Source organism: Oxyura jamaicensis, chromosome 1 (genome assembly GCF_011077185.1).
Source record: "Oxyura jamaicensis isolate SHBP4307 breed ruddy duck chromosome 1, BPBGC_Ojam_1.0, whole genome shotgun sequence".
Taxonomy (NCBI): domain Eukaryota; kingdom Metazoa; phylum Chordata; class Aves; order Anseriformes; family Anatidae; genus Oxyura; species Oxyura jamaicensis.
The window spans coordinates 140,207,297-140,226,397 of NC_048893.1; the positions used below are offsets into that span (position 1 = coordinate 140,207,297).

General features: G+C 41.0%; 1 protein-coding gene across 5 annotated transcripts in view; it reads right to left on the reverse strand.

The window, feature by feature from the left end:
- ST6GAL2 (ST6 beta-galactoside alpha-2,6-sialyltransferase 2) overlaps positions 1 to 19,101 on the reverse strand; it is a 179,136-nt gene that overhangs the window by 34,852 nt on the left and 125,183 nt on the right. Inside the window, exons 1-2 of one of the 5 annotated variants that reach the window (XM_035316936.1) lie at positions 16,078 to 16,207; positions 14,842 to 14,907 (exon numbers count right to left, since the gene is read on the reverse strand). The exons of 1 other annotated variant lie outside the window; for it this stretch is intronic. In XM_035316936.1, the coding sequence (XP_035172827.1) occupies positions 14,842 to 14,874 (33 nt within the window). In that variant the 5' untranslated portion in view covers positions 14,875 to 14,907; positions 16,078 to 16,207. Of the gene's footprint in view, positions 1 to 14,841; positions 14,908 to 15,671; positions 15,927 to 16,077; positions 16,240 to 19,101 lie in introns of those variants that run through there. 3 more of the 5 variants (XM_035316928.1, XM_035316972.1, XM_035316963.1) reach the window with 3 other exon arrangements.

Sequence of the window (19,101 nt, forward strand, 5' to 3'; positions counted from 1 at the left end):
TTTTTTTTTTTTTTTTTTTTTTTTTTTTTTTTTTTTTCCCCTCCTCTATTCTGGCACTGTTTTATGCATGGCTCAGGGCAATATTAGTTTAAACTATGGCAAGATCAACAGAAATCTTTTCTGTGGGAGATACAGCTGTTTGTAACCTGATCCTAACCACTGGGAATTGAATTCTACCTGACTGGAAACTTTGCATAGAAATAGAATCTCTGAGGATACCATCATGGAACCATGAGCCAACCAAAGAGTTGGCTGGTCTGCCAGACAGTTGCATTATCTGGTTTTGCTATAAAAGTTGACATAACACAATAATATTCTAATCTCATCCTCGTTGGATACAACTGTGGAATTACCATTTGATGCTAGTTTTTATTGTCATAAGAGACAATCTAAAACCTTGTATTGTTAGATCTACAGGCTACTACAGATGAATCTGAGAAATAGAAAAGAGAGAAATAGAATGCATATTTCCTACTGAGATAGTTGGCAGAGGTTTTTGACATGCCTTTACATCCACAGGGAAAAGCCTCCACATAAACATTGTCTTTAAAGTCTGAAGCTAAGCAGTATACACGTAAAATATTCATTTTCTGCCACTCCTCAACAGGTGGAATTCACAAAATTTTCATAGAAATATTTGCTAGGATTTCAACTGCTTGCTACATTGCCTTTGGTTTTCAGCCAACAAGCAGTCCTTTGAAATACTGCTGATTTCATTAAAAAGACCTCCTTTTGAAATTGCCTTTAAGTGGCCAAGATACGCAAAAATGCTGCCTATCTTCTGCACGTTCCACTTAGAAGAACTTAATTCTTTCAAAGAGGGAGGGAAGGTAAGGGCAGGTAAGGGAAGAGAAGTGGTCACTGTCCCAGCAGGGAGGAGGATGCCCCACAAAGAGAAGCAGCTCCCTCAAGCCATGAATGACAAGCAACCTCTTGCCATCCTCTCAGTAAGATGCCAGGAGCATCTAAAACTCTTTTCCCCCTCTCCTTTCCTTTATGGCATGCAGTCAACTATGCACCCACAGGCACAGGCTCCCTACTGGCTGTTGCAAGGAGTAGCTGGGGGAGTGCTAGTGCTTGCCTTTCTTCAGGTTTGTGGCCTTCCCAGAAAACACGAGTTTTCCCTCTCCAGGGCACCATCTGCCACTTTGGAAGGCCGTCAGCAACACTGACACCAACCATTTGCAGAATCAAGAAAAAAGTTGGTAAAGATGGAGACAAATTTCCTTGTGTTTTTGCCCCTTGCCTAGCATAACAGAGCCCCAATCCACGTCTGCAGCTTTTAAGTGGTAAATGCACAGAGCAAGTAATAAAGTGAAGCCAATTCACTGCCCTAAATCAATCAGAAAAAGGTTTTCTCTGCCAGCACAAAAAGAGAATGTTCTGAGAAAGAAATCTTTGTTTTAACATAGATGGACTCCTTAGCAACACCCAATCCCATCAAACGTATTTTGCTGATGGTTTTCAGTCCTAATTCAGTTCTGCTCAGAGACAAAATGAATGAATTAACATTTAGTCTGAATTAAGAGCTTACGCTCAATGTTTTTACCGTTTTGATTACTGCATTTGCATCTATATTTCAAGTCAACAGTGCTGATGGAGATGTTTTACACGTAAAAATACTAGAGCAGGTACGGGTGTGCTGTGCAACATGAGTGCAAGCAGAGCAATTTTTTTTTTTAAAAAAAAAACTACTGGAGAAAAACATATTGAAGTTAATGCTAAATGTGTGTATAAAGATGCAAAAAGATATACTAGTAGCAAGCATACATGACATCAAACAATGATGAAAATCTTGTTCTGGTCATCATCTGCCTACGATTTACTTCAAATTTCTCAGATTTTTCAATAGTCTGTACAAAACACTCTCTTGTGTCTGGTGTTGTGGTTCAGGAAATGAGGTAAAAGAGTTGCATAACTCTGTAGCTGGACATTTTCAGCAAAGCATTGGTAATCCACACTCAGTAGTAGGAAATCTGTTGTTAGTAGTAAATCTACCAACTACTACATCCACTTTGATTAATTGATTAAAAATATACCAATTCAATAGAACAGAATATAGGTACAGTATATTTCCTGAATTTGTATTAGCTTGTATTTCATTTTAATCATCTTTGCATTGTATAATTTCACAGTATTTCCGGTAACTACAATGAATTGTATGAAATGAAGATCCATGAAACCTCAGATAAGGAACCTGGTATCACCTCAGCTAGACCGTGTGGGATCATGAGATACATCAGGTTACGAGACTGTGTTCCCCAGAAAGGCATGGTGCAGCCCTGCATGTTCACAAAATTCTATCTTTATGCTGCTACAAAGCCACAGGACAATCCTGTAGCATCTTACAGTTCTGAAGTTAAATTTACATAGAGAACTATAAAGATTTAAAGACCAATTAAGAACAAGAACTGTTTAGTAGACTAGTCTACTTACAAGCAACGTTTATTCAAACACAGCTTGTGCCTCATATTCTGCTTTCCCACTTTGAGAGCCCATTTGTGAGCAGTAGCAACAGTCCCACAAATTGTCTTTTTGTCTGCTACATACAAAAATGAGCACCATCGGACTTTTCTTAAACAAGCAGATAGACAGTATGTTGTATTGCAGAAGAACCAAAAAAAAAAAAAAAAAGTAACTAATACTTAAAGTTAGTTGGGAAGGGAAGAATGGAGTAACCAAAGCTTCAGACCTAATGTCTGTGGGCATAACTTTACTGACTGCTTTTGCACATAAATACTAACCCCAGGTCCATATTACAAATCAGATAGCTGGTTATAGTCATAGTTTAGTCTAAAGATGCTGTAACTTTTACAGAATTTCTTCTTTTTAACCACTTTTTGAGATTGCAAAATCTCTTCAAACTGCTCAGAAAGCAGTGAAAATTAACAGTGAACTAATTTACGATGAAATGGACTTATCATACTAACTACTGATAATTTTTTTAAGCTTTGTTAGAATTTGATACAGCTCTTTATGAATCCCGTCCAATGTGCTTTCACAATTCTCAATAGATAGTATTTATCTGACTTATTTATTAATTACTTCCAAATTACAAGTGTCCCTCAGGTCTGAATCATTTCTGATGAAAGAACAAGCAGCATTGCATCGTTTTATGCCATGAGGGAAGAGAAATTAAAGGAAAAGAATTTATACGGATCTGATCAAGCAAATAAAAATCTCGATCTCTTTGAAGTGTTTTCTAACTTTATCACCATATGCAGGTAACAATTTGTGTCCGTTAAACCTTCCATGCCATCATTATGCCGAGGCCTCTGCTCATTTTTTTTTTTTTTCCCCACAAATAGAGATAACCATCAAAAGCTACGGCAAAAGCAATATTCCAGACTGCAGATACTGTAAATGTCACTGTCTCCATATGGAAACGGAGTATGGACAAGCACATAAAGAATAATCACATATTTTCAAGCCATTTAAACAGAATATGCCCAAGGGCACGCTGTGGAGGAGCCAGCATTTTCGTCAGTAGGTACCACGCTCAGTTTCCTCTCCAGCAGTCAGAGAACCCGAGCACATATGAATTATAATCCATCACTTCTCTGCCAAGCACACTGTTGTAAGAAACAGGCACACTAGTGTCTTTAGTTTAAAATCAATTTCACTTGGCTTGGACATCAGAGAATGGGGGAAAAATACACTTTTAGTACATGACATTTGCTTTCTAAAAGCACTGTCTTTCTTGGAAAATGTAACATTGTTAATATAATATACACTTTATGTACTCTATATAACTCTCTCTATAGCTACTATTTCTTCAGCATCTCAGCCACAACAGCTGACTAGTGACTCCAGATTACAATTGTGTGTATTTTTTCCGGCATTACCATGTCACTATAACCACCCCTTGATTTCAAAAACCTCAGGAGGACCAGCATTCCTATTCTGAACCATCTCCAAGACCTATGAACCTGTAAGCCTTGCTGTAAGTCTCGACCCAATCTGGCTTTATCTTGATGACGGTTTTATTCAGCATGCCTGTTTCCAAGTCACTTGACATTTTCCAGAGTCCTTCTAATGCATGGAACTTGAAGTTTTCTTCTTTTGTAGCCTCATTTCAGATGGATGGAAACTATTCACCTCATTCTGGTTAGAAAGGTATTCCATTTCAAAGAACAAAAATGTAACTGCTTTCTTTAGCAGATCTGAATGAAAAATTCAATTTGAGTTTATATTCCAAAACCACAGTGGGGCTGATGTGGTATCACATATTACTTTCTGAGAAAATAATGGTTTGAGGTCACAAGCAATCCTCCTGTTGCAGTTACTGACCACACTTCTCCTTTACGGCCGATTCCAAAAAACATGGGGGAGGGATCACATATGAAGGGGTTCCTAAGGATCAAGATTGACTTTAATGCAGTAGTAGGGCAAGGAAGACTTCATAATGTATGACATATACTTACTGGCTGCATTCTGCACTTACACTATAGCTTTGAGTTATGAATCTCCAGTACAGTCCATCTAACAGCTATGATTTTATGATAGTCTCTGCGTAGCTGTATCTTTGTCCAGTTGTTAAGGTTACTGCCTTATTTACTTAAGGTGTTCAAAGTCAGTAAACAAGGAAATAAAATCAAGGAATGAATGGGGGTTTTATTTCAACTGTCATACTGTTTAATTATTGTTTAGAAAATAAATATGCAAGTTCAGAAACAGGGTTAAAGCGGCACTACCAAACAGTACTGTAGAGAGAGGACTTGGCTTTACTGAGTTTCTCAGGCTGGATCAGATGTCTATCTTAGCCATGCTGAATTACTCAGTAGTCAGGGCTATGAATTACTATTGGCTGCTTCCCTGATTAGCCATGGTACTGGTATGCCTGAGACCTTCCAAGCACAGTTGGGGCTTACCGCAGCAGTAGACAATACTGTAATATTGCAGTGTTACAGTCTATGCAGTTTTCTGTCCCTTCTATCATCTTGTGCAGTAAGTTTATGAAACTCCTTGGAAACTTTCACCCACAGGCACTGGATGAAACAGCACCAGTAGTAACTCAAAGCTTTGCAGTTCAGCAGTCTGAAGAGTGCAGACACGCTACTGCTAGAAATGCCAAGAAGATAAAAATTCATTAGGGTGATCTCTTCCACTCTGGCCCTGCTTTACTGAAGAAATCATTCACGAAGTCTCTATGCAGAGCGCTACACAGACATGCAGTGATGCTTGAGCTAGTTCAGTAATCATATGATGCATACTCATACCTATATATCCTGCTTTCCATTTCCTTTTTGATAGCTATGGCTTTGGCCTCTTGATAGCTATGGATTCACCACATGAAGAATCCTCAGGGCATTTTCAATTGCAAGTAGCTGATATTAAAAATAAATAAATAAGAGTCCCTGTGTCACACATGACAAAAGCAAAATTCCATGTGTACAGTGTGCATGCAGTAGCTATGCCATTATCTATCATTATGACCTTGCAAGAGCAAGGCATATCCCAGTGACTGCAAGGCTTAATTATTTTAATTCCCTGGTCCAGGAGTTTTCAGCAGGGTTTCTCTACCGCTTGCAGCTTTTGCAGAATGTAGCAGCATATCTGATCACTGGTTGAAGTAGCTGTGATCTCATTACACCCATCCTGCATTCTTCTCATTGGCTGTCTATATAGTGGCAGATTGATTTTTAGCTGGCTCTGTGGCCTTTTTAGTGCTCCTAATAATAAAATGCCTGTGCAAAGAGAAAATCTTCTGATAGGTATTTTACACAGGCACACCCTTTCAGGAATTAACCCATGATAATCTTGACAAACTACTCCCTACGGTACACATGCTAACAACAGTACAGATGGCAAACAGCACAAAGACTGTGCCTTGCGCATACATGGAGCACCTCCAGGCCTCATGAAATGCAGACCTTAGAGGAGAGATCCTGCCTGAAACCATCTTACCAAACAGTGATCCACGGCACTTTGTCTCTTCACAAAGAAGCACCTCCAGACTTCCGCTGAGCTTCTCCTGGTGCTTCTAAACTTTAGCCCAGGAAAGAAAAATATAGTCAAGCAATAACTTCAAATACTCGCAACTGCTGCCTCAGGGTGAAGGCTCATTCCAGCCTGACATCTGTTCTATCCCTGCTCACTCTGACTATAAAGTGACTCAGTCAAATTAATTCAGTGTCTTTAAATACAGCGTATTTAGAGGCTTTTCCTCATTGTCATCTGCTTGGCTTCATATAACAATAGCAAGTATCTGCAATGGCTTGCTCTGGTCTTCACATCATCCAGGAAACAGCACTGAGAGTGGAAGAAAGAGATGGTACATAACCAGGTCTCATTCCTACACAGAAACAAATCACAGCCAGGACATCCCCAGCTTAAGAAATAAGAGGCACTTTAAGGCCCATGAACATTTTCTCTATATTTTAATGCCTATCTTAAATTTTGCAGTTTTAGCAGCTAAATACCTCAGGCTACAGTTGTTTGGACATAAGGAAGAGTAGCTCAAGAACATACATGGAAAAAAATGCTGCCAATCTTAGGCTATTTCCACCTTCATAGCTTTCCATGGCAGGAGCTGCTACTAAAGAATCCCTGAACTGAACGACAAGATGGCCATCAATGAGATATATATATATTATTATTACTATTGTTTTAATTTATGTTTTACAATCAAGAAGAGAGTATAACTAGGCTGACAGGGAGACTCCCTTATGCCAAGCAGAGAGGTAAAACCTATATTAAACAGTGAGCTCTCTAACCAGACACTCCAAAAATCCCTCTCCATTTCTAGCAAGGTGGGAGCAGGACTCAAACTGTGACTCCTTCTCGTATGGATACAGGGCTAATGTTTCTGTCTCACCACATTTGCCTGTACACAGCCATACACCATTTGGCTCCAAGCTATACTGCTTTAAAATATGCTTTAAAAAAATAATAATAATTTTTAAAACAATCAATAGTAGAAATACAGTTGGCCCAAACAAGAAATAGCAGTGAACAATTAAGATGGAATGAATATCCACTATGCAGAAATATTTCTAATGGAGAGATTAGCTTTCTATAACAAGCTCCAGTTTTAACCTTCATAACTTCAACAAAGTAAAACCCAGTCACATGAAATTTCACAGTCACGATCTTCTGCCAAGGAAAGCTTCTCTGGAAAGTTTGAGGTAGATCAGCCAAGGCATCTTGGAGATATGAGAGTTCCAGAAAAGTGAGGTGTTCTACATTTCTTGGACTGTATCCTAATTTTTTTTGGCTCATCATAACTTAAAAATGGTTGGCTTAGACGTTCCAAATTTGCTTGGCTACTACTGGTGCCTTTGACTAGTTGCAGGCTATTTTATTACTAAATGTGGGTTTGTGCAAATTCTGAGCACTGCCGTTGTTAACACCACATGCTGGCTTGTATATACTGTAGGCAAGCCAGTCTGGCCCACTTCAGCCTCCTTCATCACCTCATCAGCTACGCTCAGGAGGCAGTGCCAAAGCCCAAGACCCTTCCCTCAGGTCCAATGGGATGTAAGAACTTGGCTAGACTTTACAGTCTCCACGGGGGAGCTCTGTTTTTCTAGGCTGAAGAGAAATGGTCCAAGGGTGCTTCCAAGCTTTGCCAGTACCAAAGTGCCTCTTGGAAAGCTAAGAATACACCATGAACAGATGGTTTCCTCCCCAGACTTTGCATTGTCTGTTTACCATTCCTTCAATCCTCACTTAGCCTTATTTTCCCAGAGAACATCCCCATAACCCCCAACTCACCCCTTCTCCATGGATTACTGATTCAATCTGTTTTCCAATTCTACAACAGTTGCAAACTCCTTGCAGGGGTCTGGGTGCTTCTGCAGCTTATTCCCTCTCTTTACTCTTCTCCCTCAGCTTCCAAGAGCCTCTTGCATACTGGAAGCCTCATACACATAGACACAAAATACCTCATTAAACTTCTGGGCAGGAAATCCAGGGAGAAGATCTCAGCCCTCAAGAAGCAAATTTCCCCTGAGCAAACTGAAAGCTTTGATGAACCCTGGAAAGATTCTGAGTAAGGAATTTGCTCTTGGTGGGTACTGCTCTGTTCACAATCTTGATTTTGACAACAGATACTATGGCAACCTCATGCATCTCTTGACATAGCCTTCGGCATGGTCAACTACTTTAAACAATTCTCCATAATCTTTGATATTTCCTTTGACAATGACTATCACCTGCAGAGTCACCAGGAAAATAAGCAGTGCACAGCTGATCAGTGGTGGAAAACACTGGAACATGAAAAACACTTCTGAGTGAAATATGTTTCTACACAGAAAGTGCCTCAGTTACAAAGAGGCCTATTCTTTTGGAGATGCACACATGCATGACTCCCATTCATAGGAGTTATGCGAGCGCATTGAAAGCAGAATAGACTTGAAAGTGTCTATGTTTACCAAACGTTGATCCCACACAGAAGTGCCTTTTAAGAATGACATTCTTTGACCTACTGCAACTTACTTTTGCTCTTCAGAAAAAAAAAGGCTTTGCAACCACCTATATTAAAAGAAGCTGTGATATGAGCACACGCACACACAAAACCCATAAAATATAAATGACAAATAAATAGGAAGAACCAAAGTTTTATCCACACTTCTCATCCAGCTGTGTATTTATCAGAGCTCCTATATATATCTGTTCCGACATCTTTGAAATGTGGATAATCAAGGCCAACAATTCTGTGATTCTCTGATTCTGCCTCAAAGGTTTGCTCTTCTCAGGAAAGACCATGCAAAGCTCAGTCAAGTTTATACACAGCCCTGCAGTGGATCAGCACAAACATATGGAGCTCCAAAGAAAGCTGCAGGAGGACTTCTCCAGTCTCCTACTGAGTTCCTGCCCCCCCCAACCCCCAGCCCTTTGGAAAGGTATGCTACCTCACCAGCTCCAGGGGCTGCTGCATGAGCTAATGAAAAGAGCATGAGGAGGATCTGCAGGCACTTTCCTCCCCACATCAATCCACAGAGGACCAGTCACAGTCTGACCCTAACTTAACACTTGGGCTGTAAACTTACTTAACACTTGTATAAGAATTTATTTTTTCAAACATACTGATGGCAGCATATGGTCCATCGACAGGTTTATTATTATAAGACACTTTTTCCACCAGGTTATAGTCTTTTTTATAAACATATGTTTCAGCACATAATAAAATCCCTAAGAACTGTTTCTGAAACATAATCACTACACAAGAACAGAAACTACTTCTCAAGGTTTGTCAAGATAATGAAAGAAACAATCTTTTAAGGGACTTCCAGTTTTCTAAATGTCTTTTCCTAAATGTCTCTTAAATCTAAGGCTACTGAGAGTTATGTGTGTTCAAAAAGGAAAGGAAAAAAAAAGGGGGGGGGGAATCACCGCTTTGTCAAAGTAATCATTTTTATATTTAGTAAAACTTCTTCCTTTAAGCAGACCTTTAAACTTTGCTTTAAATCAGAACACTTGTTTTATGGGTGAATGATAAGCTTCTGGAAAAAGGTGGCATATTATAAAGCAAATGTCAACATCACACAGTTACCGTCATGCAAACTCATCAGTGTAAAACCGCTCTTCATATTCTGTGCCCTTCAGCAGCACTAGTACAAGGTCTGTGTGTGGAGCCAACGTAGTCAGATCATGGCCTTGCATCCCCATATACTGTGTTATATCCGAGTTAAATGTTTAAAAGAATGTCACTATTCGATTTCCCCATAAACCACATCTGTGTTCTTAAGAAATAATGCTTGTTTATGCAGATGTAATGCAATTTCTCTCCTAGTACTAAGGATTTTAGAAAGACCCTATACTGTACAGTGCTTTATTCAATATCAACAGTACACATTTTTTTTTCCAATAAATTCCTGCATTCCTCTTATTCTTAATGTTTCTTCTATAATGCCTTGTGACATACTTAGCCCAAGCAGGCTTTGCTTTAAAACCAACTTCTTCAATATATCAAAATATGACCTAACGCATGTATGCTTCCCAAGAGATTTGCTTCCTACCATCCAAGTTTATTGTCTCCTGTTGAAAAGAGCCTGCAGCTGGAATACAAATGAGAAATCACACGCGTCCAGATCCAAAGCCTACCTAAATTCAGTGCAAGACCTCTAACTGAATTTAGGGGACCAGGGATGAGGCCTCGACTTTGCTGAAGACACTAGAGGTCTTCTAGGCTGTATGATAGAAGATGTCAAATACTCTTCAAGTGCTTGAAAATATTTTGCAACCCATGTCAACATTTCATTGGTATTTAGTCTACATGGGGGAATACTGAGCACTTATTTTGTTTTTTTTCCCCTCCCAAAAAAAAAAATATATATATATATATTTATCATAGTCTTACTGTTATAGTTGGCATGCATGAGCATACATTCAAAGGAAACTCATTTGTTAAAATTAATCACCAGGCAATTTGTCAGTAACTATGATCAAGTCTGGACACGATTAGCTTCACTGGGAGATATGGTGTGCCCTCTAAAATGCTTCCACAGGCTGACTCCCAAAACCAGTGAAGCCTTTGAAGAGTCTGCAAGCAACTTCAGATGGAGCCAGGACCTGATCGACTCGGCTGCGCTCTACTCCTTTCTGCTTTTATGGATTAAGCCTTTATAGGAGAGACAGGCTAACAGTGCCAGCAATAAAATGCGCTCTCTCCACAAGCAGACGGAGCACGATTAGCAATCACACTTCCCTGTGCTGGAAGTGTTTGGAAACACTTAACTGGCAGGATGGTTTTTAGGCTAAGATGAGGCATGATGTGCTTGTTAGCCACTCTAACGAGTCCTTCGACAAGGGGGCTGGCTCTGCTCAGCTAATTGCAACGGCTGCTTCAGTGCTGCGGAAACCTGTCTATCAGAAACCACATTTCACAGGTGACTGAACAGCCATCAGATGGTAGCAGCTTTCATTTGTTACTGACCCATGTTCACTGCCTCAGCCTCAGGGTGGAAGGCACGATCTCCTTATGCTCTCCTTATGATCTCCTCAGCTCAGAGCTGAACAAGTCCTCTCTGCATAGCGAATTATAAGATGTCAACAATCTTTTCCAGATTCGCAAGGTATTGCATTGAAACAGTGTTTTGAACTAGCATCTTAATGAGGAACCAGCCTGATGATTTCTATAAAGACTGCTTTGTGGATGCATTTTACTCATAAAACGTCAAATTCTGCGTTTCTTGGCTATGCAAATACCTGAAGAATGAGGGCATTTTGGACTGTTATCATAGAATACATCATTGCATATCTATAGACTAAAGGTGTTTACTTTGGACCCTGTCCTTCAGAGAGAGCATCAGAGGGGAAGAGACTTGGTATTTTGTAGAGAGAGGGTCGGAGCCTTTGTTGAGGAACAGACGTGCCAGTGACCAGACCAAAATTTATCCTTCCAGTGGCCAACTGGAAAGCAATTCCACTAGCAAAATTTAGTAGAGAACTTAGCACAGCAGAGTTACTTTAAACTGAGGATCCTATAAAGATCCCTTATCAAATTTTACACTCTCTGGATCCTTGGCTCCTTGAATGACACAATGGATTTAGAAAGCTGCACAACAAACCACCACATGTAACAAAGTCCTCTACACCTGCTTGGTCACTTATCTTCTACCCAGACTGACACATAGCACAAGGGAAGAAGAAACTCTACTTTTCCCAGTTAACAGCCATTTGGTTCACATGGTTTTGTGTTCAGTCTCCAGAGAGCACTCACAGCCACTTTACAACTCTAGCTATAAAACGTCCTAATCTCCTATAGATTTATACTATTTAATATAACAAACAGAGGATTGCACAAAACCTGTGGTGAATCCTACCACTATGACAACTGCAGATCTAAACAATGAATAACGTTTACTTTTCTTTACATTTAGATCCCTGAAGTGCAACCTTCCAGAACGCACAATGCAGTAACACAGACATCCAGCTGTAAGGTCACATCTTCAATGAAATGTTACAGCAATAAGGACCAACATGTCCCAGAGCCCAGCGCTGCTGCACTCCCTCAGCTCCCACTGAATTTCTGGCAGTCTTTGGCAGAGTGTAAGATTTGGCTTCTCCAAAGCGACTGGTGTCGAAAACAGCTTTGAAGGCCTGTAGACAAACAGGCTCTGTCAGAGCATCTGTTAGGAGCAAGTTCCCAAGGTCAAGGACCCTCATCAAGAATACTGACAACAGCTCCCTGACATTTAACTCTTCCAGCATTTATCCCTCCAGAAACAGCCAATCTTTGTAAAATGTATACAACAAACATAATGATTTTGGCATGCGCTGCCCTCAGGGCCAAGTATTGAAGCACTGTTTATAATCCACATACAATTTTCAGGCCAAATAAAAATAAAGCTGAATTTCTTTTCAACATTGTTTTTCTCCAGAACGTTACTGATCAAGAAAAAACAGTTTTCAATGCTTGCACCACAGAAAAGACTGGATCTAAAATATAAAATGGTCATAAGACTTATACTTAGTATCATTTTTTTTTTTCCTCTACACTATTCTCAGACATAATATGGTAGATTTATTCACCTTTTCAAATGGCCTTGGTACCCTAAATATGGCAGCATGAGTTCTACTGGAGGAAGACAGCATTTATTACAAAATTAATATATGCAATGAAACACGTGAATAAGAGTTTGCTGTATCCAAACCCTTTACTGTAAATTCTTCATGGAACAGCTTTCATTCTATGTTGCTACTTCTACATTCTTAAAATAATTTTCAAGATACAGAATGCCACTGGAAGAAATAGTTTTAACTTCATTTCTATATTACTACCAACAAGATCATGAACTTCTCTTTGGTAACACAAATTGGAAACCTAGTGGCACAACTGCAAACGAGAACCTAAAAAGTGCAAATTTCAGGAAAAAGCCATGCATGCAGCTGCTCCAAAAATAACCATGGTCAGATAGAAGTCTGAAAGCAATTATTTTGACCGAATATTGTACACAGACCACTGCACTAAGCTTCTATAATTAAACAAGACATAAGGTCATATGGTGCCTAACAAACCATTTACTACATTAATTATATTCAAGTGTGGCAGTCTAATGCTTCGTAATAACTAACAACAAGGGAAATAATTTAAAGAAAAGTATCTGATGTTGTAAATTTTCTTTTCCATTCATCAGTACCAATGCTACTAGCTAGTCTTTCTAGTACACTTCAAAAGCACAAAAGGGATACTGCTCAGTGTCAGGAAGAGCTTTTTAAGGGTTGTAAACCTTTACTCAGAGGAACCAAGCAGTCTTACTCAACAGAATTTTTTCTGCACTACAAAAGTAGAAGTAATGCCAGATTTTGCATTCCTTGAGTCAAGTCCCCTACGCCTTTGTTCCAAAGTTCCTGGGTCACAGGAGTGTCTTTTTTTTTTTTTTTTTTTTTTTTTGTAGCAGCAACAGCATCTCAACAGACCTTCACAAATCTCAGATTTATTTCTGACTCTGTTCCCCAGATTTGCCTTCACACTGATCACAAATCATGTGTATACATCTGCAATTTTAACAGTATTTGCAGCAATTTCTCATCAAGATAATTAATATTAGAGGGGAACTTAATATATTTTGGCTTCTTGTAATGCGATTAGTAGCTAAATATGAGGAAAAGGAGCCAACACCATATGCCCAAATAGTTCAATGCGGACTGCCAGCCAATTGCTTAGCAAATACAGAAAAGTGCCCAGAACACAGTCTGAAAATTACTGCAGAGACTTTTACATACAATTTCTGATGGACAAGTAGTATTCCAAAAACTCAAGTAAAACCCAGTGCGCTATATTATTATATACAGTAACTGACATACACAGCATCAATTTGGAATACTATCATCAGGATACTATCAACAGGATGTTTTTTTTTTTTTCCCCTCCTTATTTATTTTCACTAATCTGAAATAGTAACAACAAAAACAAATCTATAGGACTAGAATTATTTTCTATTTTGCTTACTTTTTTAATGGGAAATGATATATCTAGTTTTATTTATACACAACTCAGTGTTTAATCTAAGAGTGCATAGGAAACAATCATTGTAAAGATTTCAAAGGACAGAGATAAGGTGAACATGGTTATAATTTCCTGTGTTTCTACTGGAATACTTACTTATGCAAACCCAATATTCTTTTAAGTTCATTTTGTAAAGTTTCTATAATACTTTCCCTGGTTGCTTGGCCTTTCTTTTCCTTTCCTCAGTAGAAAAGGCACCACAAAGCATAGATGTTGAGGTCTGCAACTTTGCAACAAACCTCTAACATTTTGTACACATCCCCCAACCCTGAATGTGCAGTATGGACAATGCTGGGAAATCCTGTCCTCTGCCCAGATGAACTGTAGAAGAAAAAAAGAATTTTCTTAGTGCCCATCAGGAGTTGTGGGGGTCATAAACTCCATCACAGAAGACTTCTGCCTACAAATAGGTGAAAGTCTGCACTTACAGGATCTCAAACCCAACACTTTCACAGCAAATTGGAAGTGAAGCTGAGGTCTGCCAGGATGCACCTTTGTGTTTGAATACACAGTCAGGACCTCACCTCCAGACTCTCTGAGAGCAATTTTATCACATCATCTCCCAGCAGCGCAACTTTTAGTCTTAGCAAGACACATGCTAAACAAGCAGGTAACCACCACAGCATTTCCAGTCAAATAATCACAAAAGCAAATCTGAAGGAAAAAGATACCTAAACAACTCTAAACTGGATTTAAAGTTAATATATATATATATACTCTTAGAAAATTTGCAAAAACTTCATCTTTAAATGAAAAAATATAATAAATTTTCCCCCCCCCCCCCCCCCCCCCGGCCCCGGCCCAAAAGCTCCCCCTTTATCAAAATTAGCTGAATTACTTTTCAATGAGCTTTCCAAGACAAATATAAATATATGTATGAAAATTACCTGGATGCAGACACCACGCCTGGAAAGTTTCATTGCAAAGGGTTAAAGTTCAGAAAGTTTGCAAGACTGAAAAAGGAAAAGCAGATTGAAAAGCTAGCAAAAACCTTAACCTTGAGGTCTGCTGCTGCCTCCAGTCTATTACTTAATATTTCTTCCTAGATGAAGAAATGAGATGGCTAAATCTTACTCCAACAGTTATCAAGTAACGTACTCAAATGAGTAAGCTGGCAAATTTTATTTGTAGTACTAAGTGAAACACATTACCATGACAGAATAAACCACAAATGATAGCGGAGCATTAGAGAAGATAATGTTCCCAGTAAAACATACAAGCAGTCCACAAAAGTGATCTATGTTGCTTATTAAGTAAATTCAAAGAAATGTTATTTTTTTTTCAGCTGAGGATATCGATTTTTATATGCTAATACGATTGCTAACTACTTATAAGAGCGATCTGCACAAGCAAATATAGAACTAATTTAAAAAGCCCTGAAAAAGCAACCGCAAGAAAAGGTCTCATTGAGATTCCTGGAAAGCACCGCTTCCCCAAACACATCTATTCAAGCCCTTTAAGCAGTCGAGCCCTTCCCCAAAATACACCCCGCGCACTCCCCGCATGAAAACTGTTAAGAGTCAAGAAGCCACCGAGCCGTGCCACCTCCAGTCCCTATGGCTGCACGGAGAGGGTTTTCTTCCCTCCTAGCGAAAGGCTTGCAGAGCAGAAATCCTCCCCCTTCGGAATAAACCCTCCAAAAAAAAAAAAAAAAAAAATCACCACGAAGCCAACAAAGCACCAAAAGTGCCCTCCTCCCGGGGGTGCCCCCACGTACCTCCGGGGGCGCTCGGGGCGTTGCGGGGCGCTGCCCCCCGAGGCTCAGCAGCAGCAGTAGGAGCAGGAGCAGCAGAGGCAGCAGCAGGAGGAGCAGCAGCAGCTTCCTACAAGTTGCCGCTCCCCCCGCATGCTGGTGGCCGCCGCGCGCACAAAGCGCAGGGGCTTGGGGAGGGAATGGGGGGGCGGTGGCGGGCGGCACCCCCGCTCCCCCCGCATCGCGACGGAGGTGACACGGGGGGCTCAGGGCGGCACCGCCCCCCCTCCATCCCTCCCACCCACCCGCTCGCTCTCTGGAGCCGCCCCCCGCAAAGGGCCGGCCCCCTGCCCGAGCACCCCTTTCGTTCCCAGCCCCTCCCGGCATGCAACCCCCCCCCCCCCACCTTTGCTCTCCCCCCCGGTGTTACCTTTGGATGGGGAGGGGGCGGCTTGGGGGGGCTGCCCCGGGGCCGCGCCGTGCCGCGCCGCCCGGCCTCATTGTTCGGGGAGGGGGCGGCCCCTGGCGGGAGGGGCCGGGCGCTGCGGTGAATGGGGGGGCTCCTTCCCTTCCCCCGGGGTTGGGGGGGGCAGGGCTGAGCTTTCGGGGGCCCGTGGCGGAGGAGCTGGCGGCGGCCGAGCTGCCGCCGGGGCTCCCACGGAGGGCGCGGTGGGAGGGAGGTGAGCGGGCGGGGGCCGGGCCGGCAGAGAAGCCCCCCCCATCCGCATCGGGGAGATGGCTATGTGGGACTTAGGGGGGCTGTGGGGGGCTTATGGGGACCGGGATGGAAAGTTGGAGGCACCCCGATCCAGGGAGATGGGGCTCCCGCAGCTGTAATCGGCTTCGGCTCTTTAAGGTTAGGCTGTGTTAATTAAAGGGAATTATTTGAATCCCAAAGGTTTCCCGAGAAGAACCGCCTTAACCCGCTCGTAAAAGCGGCGAGGAAAACAAGGCAGCACCCGACCGCTGGATCCGCGAGCACAAAGGAAAGGGGGGATCAAGTAGATGGTAAAGGGGCTGCGGGAAATCCTCGCTCCCGCCGCTGCGCCCGCACGGCACCCATCGCCTCTGCTGTAGTCGCAGCGCCGGGGAGGACGAGAAATGTTCGCTGTGCAATTGTTGCTATCCCTTCTCAGCTTGCTGAGCATCTAAAAATACCCTGGAGCATAGTTGGCTGCCTTTGTTTAGATCGACTCGTGTTTTACTTAGTCTACTCTAACGAAGTTTTCACTTAGGAGTAATCAGCACAATGCTTTGATAATCTTGATTGTGCCGGATCTAAGCTTTAAAAAGTGTCCGGGTAACTGGTAATGCGACTCTGACTCTCACTGTGCCCATATTTGCTGAGAGTAAGATGATCAGAACAACGTCCCTGCAAAAGGCATGCCTTCAAAGCATGGAAACAAGTGCTGAAACCGACACAAACAGTACTAAAGCAAAAAGATGCAGTTAGCTGAACTGAGATGTAACGTCGGAAATAGAAGAAAAATGACACAGGGACGTGAAAGAGAAACATGGTCAGGAAGGGGTTAACATATTTTTTTTTTTTTTTAAAAAAATATAGTTGTTGAAATAATACTCCACACCAAAAGCAAATAATGATTGTAAATCCCAGAGAAGTTCATCCACTTATTTATTCCATTTAAGTGGGAAGTTTCATGAATTGCAAAGCAATTAATGAATAAAAATGGCATTATTTTTTCCCCTCAGCCTAGGACATTGGCAAAACAAATTTCAAACCCAGCGCTAATTTCTTCAAAACTATAAAAATACTAATTCATCAGTGTGACGAATGATGTGATACAACTGGTTTGATTGTCTCACATAAGTGAGATAGGGCTGAAAGAGACTGTGATGTAGAAATATGTAGAGATTGGTGCTATGGATGCATTGTTGCTTGAGGGATATTCCTGAATACCATTCCTTCAGAAATCTAAATTTATAAACATAACTAGCAATTAAGTAATGGATTTTTATTTTTTTCCCCCCAGACTTGCTGCATCTATCTATGAAACAGTGTGCTGGCTCATACAATAAACCACAGGCACATGTTTAAAGAAAGAAAGAAAGAGGTAGATACCGCTCACTTTTTAAAAAAATATATATTAATTGTTTTTGAAGTAGGAATCTAAATTTGTAGAACTCCACAGACTTTCCCATCTGTTACTATTTAAAAATGTGCAGTTCTTTAGTAGGCTCATTTTTAATAGACAGGTGAAATAGCATTCCAGTTTGGTGTAGAATGTAAATGAATAGCATAAATTAAGTGAGCATTAGAGGAAAGCCAGTAGTGCTAAGATATTCTACATGGGAGACTAAGATAGTTTAAACACTATCAGGAGAGCTTGTCACCCAAAGACTCCCCTCTCTGAGCAAATGATTTCCAGAATGGTCTCTTGGATTGGTGACAGATAGTGCTGGCTGAGCACAATTTGTATTGACTGCAGTGGGAGCCGTACCTACACATCTAAATGTAAAATTTATCTGCAGGAGGCAGGTGGAGTTAGTCTGCAGTCCACGAAGGTTTGCTTTTGCCTTTGACATTTCTCTTTTAGCTTAAACTCCAAACTCCATAACAGGAGAGAGCTCAGCATCCTATATTTCTCACCATTGGCCTGATTCTGTCTTCCAGCAGAGTGATGTAATTAAGAGTAACCTCCCTGGAAATCAGGAGAGTGAACTGGGATAAGGTCGGTGAGATCAGCATCAGGCCCCAGTAATACTGGAGCAGCCCGTGGAATGGTTTGAGATCCGAGGACAAAGTAATTGCTGGAGAATCCTGGATGGCAAATAATTTACTTTCACATGGTCACAGCTTGAGGAATTTGTCTTTTATATAAATTGATAACAATGGGGTAAAGTTATGCACAGATGCCGTTGCTTTGTTACTGAATTTAATGACTGGTATAGGTGCATCTATCACTTTGTTTTGTTACAGTGTTAGAGCAACGCATATAAATAAAGGGGAAAAATAACCATATTCACTATGGCTAAGAGTCACACTATATTAAAAGCTGTGACATGGAGAAAGCTTTCGCCTCTCCTGGAAAAAGTTTTATAACATTTCTTTGTAGTCATCATTTAAACTGGCAGGGTACAGTACACAAAGATCCTTAAAGCCCTTGTACAGACTCATTCGGCCTTTTCAAAATACTTCCATTGTGAATACGGCTCCACTGAAGTACAGGGGAGTTTTTCTATTGACTTTACCAAAGTGAAGTTTCACCCAAGTAATTGCTATTTTATTTTAGAACTATTCTGGCTTTGGACAAAAGAGGTGCTCCTGAGGTTGTGAGTAAGCTCTCACAGACTGTGCACTGCCTGTTTCTCATGGTTCCCCGACAGTTTTCTGCTATTCGTCCCTGATGGGATTCATGTGCTGGTTTGCTGCTCTCTTTCTGTAAACCCTGAAATGGCCTGGGGGTGCAGGCCAGCCCTGTTTGAGTTGAGAAGG